Source organism: Armigeres subalbatus, chromosome 1, assembly GCF_024139115.2.
Source record: "Armigeres subalbatus isolate Guangzhou_Male chromosome 1, GZ_Asu_2, whole genome shotgun sequence".
Classification (NCBI taxonomy): domain Eukaryota; kingdom Metazoa; phylum Arthropoda; class Insecta; order Diptera; family Culicidae; genus Armigeres; species Armigeres subalbatus.
The window spans coordinates 47,948,288-47,959,749 of NC_085139.1; the positions used below are offsets into that span (position 1 = coordinate 47,948,288).

The following is an 11,462-nucleotide window of genomic DNA, read 5'->3' on the forward strand; positions in this document are numbered from 1 at the left end:
TGCGCGGCGTTTGTAATGTTCCCAAATGGGTACTTGCACAAAACTTCACGCGGCGAATGACTGTCGAAAGGTACGGCCGCGCCAAACGATAAACCGCAATGCTATTCACCCATCAAGAAAACGGGATGCATGAAAGCGCGGCGGTACCTTTCCTGAAGGGTAGGCCGCGTGCAATTTTGAGAACATCAGGCAATAGGGCATTGCACGGATATTCTCTATCTCCTTCTCACCTGAAGAAAATTAGAAAACAACGGGACCACTACCTGTCAAATTTGACAGGAGCTGGTCCTGTTGTTTTCTAATTTCCTTCAGGTGGGAAAGAGATAGGAGAGGTGATGACGTCACCGTGCAATGGAGTATACTAAGGTAAGGAAATCCATATTTTGTGTGCGTGCCTTTCGTGTATGGCGAAAAATCTTTCACTACTACATTCGAACGCGCTTCCATAAGAAGCCCTGCAAATATGTACGTCACCATTTGCTGTTTACGTTTTCTATCATACACTATAGTGTTATAACACACTTGCATTTGGTCTTCTTCCTCATCTTCTATCTATTCTCACTGAGTCTGATCCCTGAACAAATCTCGGGTACTTTTTCAAAACGGCGTATGTCGCAAATTGTAAACAAACCCGTTTTCAACAGCATATCCCAAGCAACCAGAAGTTCAGATTTTACTTAAATTTACTCTTAACCGAACTAATTGGTTCACTATGGTTCACATCAAGTTCCAAGCATCCTTAACGGAACTTTAAAGTTCACTTAAAGTTCCGTTACATACAAAAAATTACTTAAAATGAGAGCTGATTAAGCCAAAACAGCCCTTCTTATCCGAACTTCTGGTTGCTTGGGATGGTATCAAATTCATCTAAAAATGTGTATATCTTCAAAGAAAAGATATGTTAGTTACTAGATAAAGATTGTCGCTTCGGTTCCCTTTGTTCTGCTGTCCGGAACATGTTGGGTACCAAGCTGTCAAGTCGTATGGATTTTCCTTATTTGACATTTAGCTCCCCTATCCTCGCAGCAAAAGATGATCCGGACAGCGACAATCTTTATCTGGCAACTAAAATATCTTTTCTTCAAAGCTACATAAAAATGTGTTAGTAAAAATGTAAATCAATTTTTTGCAAAACGGTGTAACATCATTGTTGAATATATTGGACATACACCACTTAGCAGAAAATGTACTTTAAAAAGCTTTTTCGAACAACTAAATAGTTTAAAACGTGCGTCTGTTTGTACTTTTTCATCAATGATTTAAAAATTAAGCTTGTTGCTTGTATATTCCGATTTTCGTTAAAAAAAACATTTTACGTTGTTTTTCTGCATCAAATGTTGTTACGTCGTGTTGTAAGTGTTGCAACTTTTTTGTCGCATGTACGTGAAACGTTTCAACTTGACGCAACATTTCGACGTATCAACAATGCAGCTGACGGAGCAGCGTAACATTTCGATGAAAGTAGCATGACCTCGGTCATGCTGATCAAAACGACGTATGTGATTTATCTGTTGTAACATATATTTTTATCAAAATAACTGAAATGTTCACACGCAGTGCAGATTTCAGAGTCAGTGACGATAAACCTTTTCATAATTTATCGTTGAGGTGAATTCAATTGCAATTAAAATGTTTAGTTTCTAAAAAGGAATAAAAATAAAATCTGAAAACTTCCAAGCCCATTTTCTCAGCTTGATCAAAATGTTACATACGCCGATTTGAAAAAGTACCCGAGAAATATTGCAGTTTGCATTGAAACATGGATTATCGATGCACTTCGACAATCACACTTTTTTATTGCGTGTTCACCCGGATAAAAATGTACTATTGGTTCAATAGTGTAAATTACCATACAATATACGGTATACAATAGGATACATTCAGTTCAATCAAAGGTAATTGCCTATTTCCGGGAATTAAACCACCCGACTTGGACATTAATTTACAATGTTATGAAAACTCATATGTGAATATGTACGTTATGTGGAAGATATTGATTTGGAAAATGTATTGGAGGTAACCACTTTCCCTTCGATGGGACTCGAACCCATGACCCTACAGTACGCTAGACTGGTGCTTTAACCAACTAAGCTACGAAGGACCTCCGTCGACCTTCGCAACCTAGCGGCTACTGAACGAGCTCGAGATTCCCAAATTGGACGCATAGTCAAATCACTCGCAATGCATTTATCAAGCCAATATTTCCACATGTGTATTGTACACGTCCACATTAGAGGAGCGTGAGTATTTAGAATGTCTGGCGGCTATACACATTCTTCATCAGCAACGGTACTGATCAAGTGAGGTTGTGTAAGCTATTTGCCAGTCGGTCGTCAAGCTCAGACCCGACCGCATTGCGTAGGCAAGAGCACGCAACTCAAATTCAGTTCAATCAAAGGTAATTGCCTATTTCCGGGGATTAAACCACCCGACTTGGACATTAATTTACAATGTTATGAAAACTCATATGTGAATATGTACGTTATGTGGAAGATATTGATTTGGAAAATGTATTGGAGGTAACCACTTTCCCTTCGATCCTCTAATGTGGACGTGTACAATACACATGTGGAAGTATTGGCTTGATAAATGCATTGCGAGTGATTTGACTATGCGTCCAATTTGAGAATCTCGAGCTCGTTCAGTAGCCGCTAGGTTGCGAAGGCCGACGGAGGTCCTTCGTAGCTTAGTTGGTTAAAGCACCAGTCTAGCCTACTGTAGGGTCAGGGGTTCGAGTCCCATCGAAGGGAAAGTGGTTACCTCCAATACATTTTCCAAATCAATATCTTCCACATAACGTACATATTCACATACAGTGGCGCCGGGAGTGGGTGGGACAGGTAGGGCATGTCCTACGCATGAATATTCTTGGGTGGGACAGTCAAAGCATTGTCCTACCCATGATCGTGGTAGAACATATGAAGTCATTGGATGGCAAGAATTTGTGTGTTAGCAGAAGATGATTTTAAACTGTTTGTGTGACGACTGTTTCTTTTGTATTTTAGTAAAAAACGGCTACTCAGTCTAGATTTAGTAAAACGAGTATGTTATTTACCCAACGTTTCGACACGGGGATTGTGTCTTCCTCAGAGGGAACTGTAAATTTTTACTATTACTATTTGTTTTACATGTTTGTGAATTGGAACTTACAATATTGTCGTTTTTTGTCTATTGTTTGGTCTGTCTAACTTTAACTGTCACGGTTGAAGATTTGGTTTGTTGGTACATTCTGTGGATGGTATATCTCTAATAATGCTCATTTTTCATTAAAGAATTAGGTTTTCAAAAATCTTACTCTTCGGAACCACTGCACTTAAAAATGTTTGTACTCGCCGGCAATGGCGCTATTTCTACTCAACCCCCCCTATCCTGAATATTCTATGTATTGGTAACCTTGTGCCCTATCGTCATAATTGTTCGTTGTGTTCATTCCTTACGTTTTTGGTAAATGAACATACTCGTAAATAACATACTCGTTTTACTAAATTTAGACTGAGTAGATGATTTTAAAGTTATTCAGAGTCCAAACAATAATCAGGAATATTTTGAGATCCTAAAGCAATAGACTACTGATTGTTGGTTAGGACTTCAGGCACTTTAAAATCCCTAAAGCGCTCAAAGATATCTAGGTTTTACAGGACGTGTACAATACACATGTGGAAGTATTGGCTTGATAAATGCATTGCGAGTGATTTGACTATGCGTCCAATTTGAGAATCTCGAGCTCGTTCAGTAGCCGCTAGGTTGCGAAGGCCGACGGAGGTCCTTCGTAGCTTAGTTGGTTAAAGCACCAGTCTAGCCTACTGTAGGGTCAGGGGTTCGAGTCCCATCGAAGGGAAAGTGGTTACCTCCAATACATTTTCCAAATCAATATCTTCCACATAACGTACATATTCACACAGTGGCGCCGGGAGTGGGTGGGACAGGTAGGACATGTCCTACGCATGAATATTCCTGGACAGTCAAAGCATTGTCCTACCCATGATAGTGGTAGAACATATGAAGTCATTGGATGGCAAGAATTTGTGTGTTAGCATAAGATGATTTTAAACTGTTTGTGTGACGACTTTTTCTTTTGTATTTTAGTAGAAAACGGCTACTCAGTCTAGATTTAGTAAAACGAGTATGTTATTTACCCAACGTTTCGACACGGGGATTGTGTCTTCCTCAGGGGAACTGTAATTTTTTACTATTACTATTTGTTTTACATGTTTGTGAATTGGAACTTACAATATTGTCGTTTTTTGTCTATTGTTTGGTCTGTCTAACTTTAACTGTCACGGTTGAAGATTTGGTTTGTTGGTACATTCTGTGGATGGTATATCTCTAATAATGCTCATTTTTCATTAAAGAATTAGGTTTTCAAAAATCTTACTCTTCGGAACCACTGCACTTAAAAATGTTTGTACTCGCCGGCAATGGCGCTATTTCTACTCAACCCCCCCTATCCTGAATATTCTATGTATTGGTAACCTTGTGCCCTATCGTCATAATTGTTCGTTGTGTTCATTCCTTACGTTTTTGGTAAATGAACATACTCGTAAATAACATACTCGTTTTACTAAATTTAGACTGAGTAGATGATTTTAAAGTTATTCAGAGTCCAAACAATAATCAGGAATATTTTGAGATCCTAAAGCAATAGACTACTGATTGTTGGTTAGGACTTCAGGCACTTTAAAATCCCTAAAGCGCTCAAAGATATCTAGGTTTTACAGAGGTGAAATAGAAGTTGTTGAAATCTGCAAATGCTATTACAGTCAAACCTCCATGAGTCGATGTTCTACGACTCGATATCGACTCATGGAAGCAAATTATTCCATATTAAAAAATATTTTCTGGGTTACTATGATGGTCCCTTCAAACAGCTTCCTAATGACTTTATATTCCTCATCTCGATATTTCCATGAGTCGATGGTCCCTTCAATATCGACTCATGGAGGTTTGACTGTAATTAAATATTTTATATGTTATGATAAAGCCCGATTGAATGCATTATTAAAAGCCTACGGAAAAAGTCTTCTTCAAACCTCAAAAAATCTATTGAAATCTGAGGAACCAGAAACATACCGAAGACCGCTCTTAAGGTCACTCCTGACGGAATCCAAGATTAAAAATGCTCGCGTTTTCGGGGGCACACCACTCGATTCAGAGGCGGCGCACAACTGTCATTTTTGTTGATTTAGCTTTGCTGCGTCGCAGCATGCGTGAAATAATAAAAATGTCAGTTGTGCGTTGCTTCCGTATCGAGTGGTGTGCCCCCGAAAACGCGAGCACTTTTAATCTTGGATTCCGTCAGGAGTGACCTTAAAGGGTTCTGAGCTCCGAAAACAGATTCTTTGACTATCATGCGATTTTTTTGGTTTGGATCGCTATATCCTGGAGGTAATATGAAATCCTAGCAGTTAGAAATAAATGATTTTTTATTATTTCTGTGACCGGTGACTTTTTCTAGAAGCTTGTAAATATATTCGATAATCGATAATGGAAAACAATATTTCTCCTAAAAGTCGAGGAAATTTTATCAAATTACATATATCAATATTCAGGCCGCAAGAACTTTCAAGTTCTGATTATTTTCAGAATTGATTATATTGCAAGAATAACTTTTCCATTTTGAAATGGATTTCATATCAACATGGTACAGTTATGCTTTCAGCGGCAGTATACGTAAAATTTTCACCGATTGCGCAAATCGGAGACATGATCGGTGATCTAGCGGCTATCGTTTCTGCCTATGAGCAGGAGATCATGCACGCAAAAAAAAAAAGCGTTCATGAATTCGTGAACTATTGAGTTCACGGTGTATTTTTTCATGAACAACAGTCACGGATTCGGGAATACAGTCACGTTTTCTGGAACGTTCTGGAAAACGTGACTGGTGTTCCCGAATTCATGAATAAAATCACGGTGTATTTTTGCTGGTTTACGAATTCGGAAACGCTTTTTTTTGCGTGTAGGTTCGATCACAGGCTCGCCTTTTCCTATTCTGTATGCCTTAGTTCTTTCCGTGTTTCACGTTCTACCAAAACGATTCCTACCGTTATAGCTTTCACACTAACAGTTCCAAAACCTCCCGTGGCACCGATGGGAGGACGTAGAGTTCTCTGCTCCTTTATAAAATATAGGTGTCCCAACTAACCATTCTTTTCTCTCCAGCATTCACAAGAACGGAGCCAGGACAGATCTCGACTGTTGAAGAGTGCCTTGCTTCCAGTGATCAGTCCAAAATTCTTATTTGTGTTATCGGATGTAAGTGACGAAATAGTCTTGTAACGCCTGCGAATCGCTTAATGCTACTGTCAATACCAAAAATGTTGCCCAAATCGGCATTTACTATTTGTCCTACCCACAACTCTGAACGTGGATGCGCCTCTGTTCACATATGAGTTTTCATAACATTGTAAATTAATGTCCAAGTCGGGTGGTTTAATCCCCGGAAATAGGCAATTACCTTTGATTGAACTGAACTTGAGTTGCGTGCTCTTGCCTACGCAATGCGGTCGGGTCTGAGCTTGACGACCGACTGGCAAATAGCTTACACAACCTCACTTGATCAGTACCGTTGCTGATGAAGAATGTGTATAGCCGCCAGACATTCTAAATACTCACGCTCCTCTAATGTGGACGTGTACAATACACATGTGGAAGTATTGGCTTGATAAATGCATTGCGAGTGATTTGACTATGCGTCCAATTTGGGAATCTCGAGCTCGTTCAGTAGCCGCTAGGTTGCGAAGGCCGACGGAGGTCCTTCGTAGCTTAGTTGGTTAAAGCACCAGTCTAGCGTACTGTATAGGGTCATGGGTTCGAGTCCCATCGAAGGGAAAGAGGATACATTGTTTCTTTATGGTTGCACAGACTGTATCAACACTGAGGAAACAATACATCAACATATTTCTCTAATGTAACAATACTTGCAATTGTTTTTGAAACGTTTCTGTACATAAGATTCATACATTGATAACTTTTGAAACGTTTCTTTACATTGCATATAAACTATATGACAATATTTGCCTCATAGCGCCAAATATGCATTTTTTCCCTTTAAATTGCATTGTTGAACAGTAAAGCCACAGACAAACAGACGTAACACTAGAGAAAATACCATCGACCATGACTTCAACGATCAATTTGAATTTGATTGATTACGCAATTCACAACTAGAGGCGCTAGTGTCGTAATCCTTCGGGTTTGACATTTCACTCCAGCGCCTTCTGGTGACGATGTCATACGAAACATCGTTTCGTGTAACATGCTCGCAAGATGTTGGTAGAGGAGTTGAGCGATAGAATTTTCAGAAAATTGTTCAAGCTGTTACGTCTGTTTGTCTGTGGTAAAGCTGTCACTACTGAGAAATCAAAAATCGTATTGTTTTACTATATAAATATAATACAATCCACTGTATTTTGAACAGTTTTGTTCGGATATTTCAACAATATATTAACCATACACTATTGCGTGACGAAAAAAATCTATGGAAAAATCTTAAATTTTGTATAATTATGAAACTTAACAACCCGTACATTCTATTGCGAAAACTTCATTTACATTTGAGTACATGGTTCATTCTAATTATTTCTATGGTTCCATTTACAATTTAAACTATTTCCAATTTAATGTTATTAATAGTAGTGTTACAATAAATTGTATTGTTATTCTACTGTATTTTTTATTCGGGCACAGTTGCTGAATTCTTTTTCTCGAATTTCACTAAATAATAATATTTTCTGAAGGAAATAATTGTGTAAACTGCATAACTGGCAACCTTGGCAACCATTTAGAAGGAGGCAATGCAAGAAGTGTCAGAAGGAGGCAATGCGAAAATGTCAGAAGAAAATGTTCAAAACAAAAGCACGTGGCTCTCACACCGTTTGCTTTCGTCTGACATTCATCGTTGTCAAAATCCATTGAAATCGACACCGTCACACTTTCGATCACAGTTTGAAACCGTCACACTTTCAAACTGTGTTGTTCGATTTAGTGTGAACAGCGAAAAGATATTTTAGTTACCAGATGAAGATTGTCGCTTCGGTTCCCTTTGTTCTGCTGTCCGAAACATGTGTGGTACCTAACTGTCAAATCGTATGTATTTTTCCTTCATTGACATTTAGATCCCCTATCCACCCCAGCAAAAGATGTTCCGGACAGCGACGACAGCGACAATCTTTATCTAGTAACTAAAATATCTTTTGAACAGCGCAATAAATCACCAGGCAACTCTGCGTGCGCAACACTGCTGATGCTGGATATACTTTCCACATTGGTCTATACGAATTTCATAATTTCGAAATATTTTATTTGTATCGTGTTCAACCACCCAAAAAAAAGCCACAATTTACTATAAACATGTTTAATTGATTTTCAATCACATACGAACACTTTTTTACCTAAATCCATGAAAAAATATTCAAATATTAAATAATACAAACATATTTATTCGTTCTGGTTCAAATGAACCCTTGCCAAATGTTGCGCGCGATATTTTGGAATGACAGGCCTCTTGCTCGATTGGAATGACACTGACAGTAAATTTGGAATTCCAATTGGAACATTTCCCGTCTTTGTTTACAGTGTCTTTAGTCTATCTATTCGCGAAGTCGAAGCTGCCTTGTATACATACAAACATGAGTGACATCACTGAAATTAAACATGGTGTATAGCAGACCCCACACGACGGAAAAAGTTTGACAAACTCTTGATTATTGAAGAAAAAGATTGATCGTGTGAGTGCGAACCCAAAATATTGAAGTATATTATTGAGGGAAATCAGAAAAGTTTGATATTCTTTTCAATATTTCCCCTCATCTCCCCCCGCAGTTTGCCCACAGGAGTCGATGACGGTTGAGTGTTTGCGTGTTTTGTGCGCTATACCGCTATTTGATTTGTATTAGTTCAAGAAAAAATTGAGTTTTTTTTCAGCTACGGCCATGCCGGCTAATCAGTGAAAATATTGAAGAAAAGTTTGACGAAAAAAGTATTGTCAATATATGCCTCGTGTGGGGTCTGCTTATAATAGAGATGAGTGACGTTTAGCGCTCGCACACTAATGTGCAATCCGTCATGTGTAAAAACATGTTTGTTTTCCTTTTGCTCATAACCTCAAAAATGATCGGGTCATCACAATGATTTCAAAAGAGTCAAAAAATATATGGAAATATACTCATTTTTACCCAATCTTTGCTGAGTTGCACCCTCTAGGAGTGTTTGTTTTCCTTTTATCGCCACTCACACATTCGGACGTGAGAATCTCAATAGGTATTGGCGCTTTGATGTTGCATGAAGAAGAAGAAGCAGAAAGATGATAATCGAAAAAATCTCCACGGGAAATCATACGGAGAAGTTTTTAAAACTCTTCTCAAAAATTCTAAAAGCAATTTAATTAAAAACGGTAAGCAGTACGGGGTTGGACTTTTCTTATACTTTGTTTTAAGTGTAATATTAGAAAATAAAATTTAGAATAGAAATATTGTGTATATTGTACAGTAGAAGAAAAGTCCAACCCCGTACTGCTTACCGTTTTTAATTAAATTGCTTTTAGAATTTTTGAGAAGAGTTTTAAAAACTTCTCCGTATGATTACCGGGGAGATTTTTTCGATTATCATCTTTCTGCTTCTTCTTCTTCATGCAACATCAAAGCGCCAATAGGAAATAAAGTTAAAAATGAAAAAAAAATGTAAAACCTTTTATTTAAAAACTAATGAACTTTCGCTAGTAGGAATGTGATTATCTATTAAATAAGCAGCTTTATATGAGAAAAAAATATTCTCAAATTATTATGATTATTGTAAAGAAATTCTAATCCCGCATACTAGTTTTTAATTGAATATTGTTTTGAATTTTAAAAATTAAAAATTTTACTTCCAATGTTTTCCGTATCGAATTTCCATCATCGCCACTCATATTTTTTCCAGATGTCGTATCGAAGCTTCGACTTCCCGGATTCAATGTGTCGCTTCTCGCCGAAAACTCTCACGAACACGAACGCGTTGGTAAAAATGCATCGTGTATGTACATGCTCAGAAAAGGCCTTTGAAGCGAGCTAAATTAATTACCAGATATTTTCGTAGTTGTCAAGCGCTCCTCGTTGCAAGAGGTCGGCCATCGGCGTTTCACATTTGTAGTCCCCTCTGGTGTATTACAAGAATCTTATACCCATCTGTTAACCTTGGAAATACTATCTCAGGAAATACTCCGACGTCGTTGTAATAGGCCATTCGTGAATTCAACAGAATGTAAGTCTAAATAAATTCTACATAGGAACTAATTTTAACAAAATTATATTGTTCTCACAGGTTCGGAGATCAGTTTGGACCAGCCGCCATTATGGAGCCCGAAACGCCAGCGGTAACTATCAAACCCCCGTAGGTTTGACGGTTCCGCTGGCTTTCGGAAATATGATGACTACTTCTCGTGTAGAACTTTTAAGATACAAATTTTTGTATTGTGGCGTGCTAATGTAATGACTGTATCTGTGCTAATGTAATGACTGTATTTTGTAATTATGCGTTTAAATAAAAATAGTTGACTAGTAAAATTGAAGATGAAGCTGAGTTTTACTAGATGTAACATAAAAAGAACATTTTAGAAAAAATCTGGATCTAAATCAAATATTTAATCAGATGGATTTTCCCTGAAGTCTTTATTATTATTGGCTCTGGCTGCAGCGCGAAAACAAAATGGAGGCCAAAAATAGTTTGATTTGTTGGGTAAGAAATTTGATTATCTTTCAGATTAGCAACATAAAAACTGAATTACTTTCATTAATTAAAACATTTGTAGATACCTATTTAATTCGACTGATTTTGCTCCGACGATTTTCATGATTTGGTGATAAAAAATTATTTTGTTTTTGCGTTCGTGGCTTGTTTAGTGCTATATAATAAATAAATTTTCAGAAAATAAACAAAAGAGATAAGCTTCCAAATATGTACAGAACTTTTTCCGTATCGTACATCAATCACTTTAATTACAATTTGTCTACAATTTATTATAGGTATTTAAAAATTGTCTGTCCTGTATACCGTCGAGTGTTTTCTTCTTCCTAGTTTTACTTGGATTCGTATATAAAAAAGAATTGAGTGATTGTTGAATCAATCAAACACTATTGTTGGGTCAACAGGTTGTATTCGCATTTCAATCAATAATATTTCTAAACCTTCCGGATAAAATTATTCGTTTGTTAGCTGAGCATTAAACGCAATCGCAATGCAGCCTAAACTTCGTGAATTCCTGTTCGCCGGACTATGAATACAAATAATATGTATTTTGCCCACCCCTTATAAAAAGGGCTATTTCGTGAGAGCTACAAATGTTTTGCTTTATACACTGAAAACTCCATCGAGCGTGTATGCGTACCGTCTACGGCCGTTGCATTTCACTCACACTCCTTGCCATCACTGTTAGATGACTTTACCCATTAATGGGTACTGTGTTATTGTTGATATTATTCCCACCGTGA

General features: G+C 37.6%; 1 protein-coding gene across 4 annotated transcripts; it reads left to right on the forward strand.

Moving 5' to 3' along the window:
- Positions 1–8,711: 8,711 nt before the first annotated feature.
- Positions 8,712–10,543, forward strand: LOC134208353 (uncharacterized). Of its 4 annotated transcripts, none has more exons than XR_009978630.1 (4): positions 8,712–8,726; positions 9,916–10,008; positions 10,072–10,236; positions 10,297–10,543. XR_009978630.1 is itself a non-coding variant. In XM_062684345.1 (4 exons), exons 1-4 carry the CDS (start codon positions 9,064–9,066, stop codon positions 10,350–10,352), a joined length of 318 nt encoding a protein of 105 aa, XP_062540329.1. In that variant the 5' UTR covers positions 9,049–9,063; the 3' UTR covers positions 10,353–10,543. The 4 variants fall into 4 exon arrangements, 3 of the variants coding, with proteins under 3 accessions (XP_062540329.1, XP_062540327.1, XP_062540328.1); XM_062684345.1 differs by lacking the exon at positions 8,712–8,726 and adding an exon at positions 9,049–9,067; XM_062684343.1 differs by lacking the exon at positions 8,712–8,726 and adding an exon at positions 9,064–9,258.
- The last annotated feature ends 919 nt before the right edge of the window (positions 10,544–11,462 follow it).

What these genes read in the sequence shown, in the direction of transcription:
- LOC134208353 (XM_062684343.1), top strand. Translation starts at nt 9,126, where the DNA reads ATGATTTCAAAAGAGTCAAAAAATATATGGAAATATACTCATTTTTAC. An exon ending in GGACGTGAGAATCTCAATAG is followed by an intron (nt 9,259 to 9,915) that starts GTATTGGCGCTT and finishes TATTTTTTCCAG; the next exon opens with ATGTCGTATCGAAGCTTCGA. An exon ending in CGTTGGTAAAAATGCATCGT is followed by an intron (nt 10,009 to 10,071) that starts GTATGTACATGC and finishes ATATTTTCGTAG; the next exon opens with TTGTCAAGCGCTCCTCGTTG.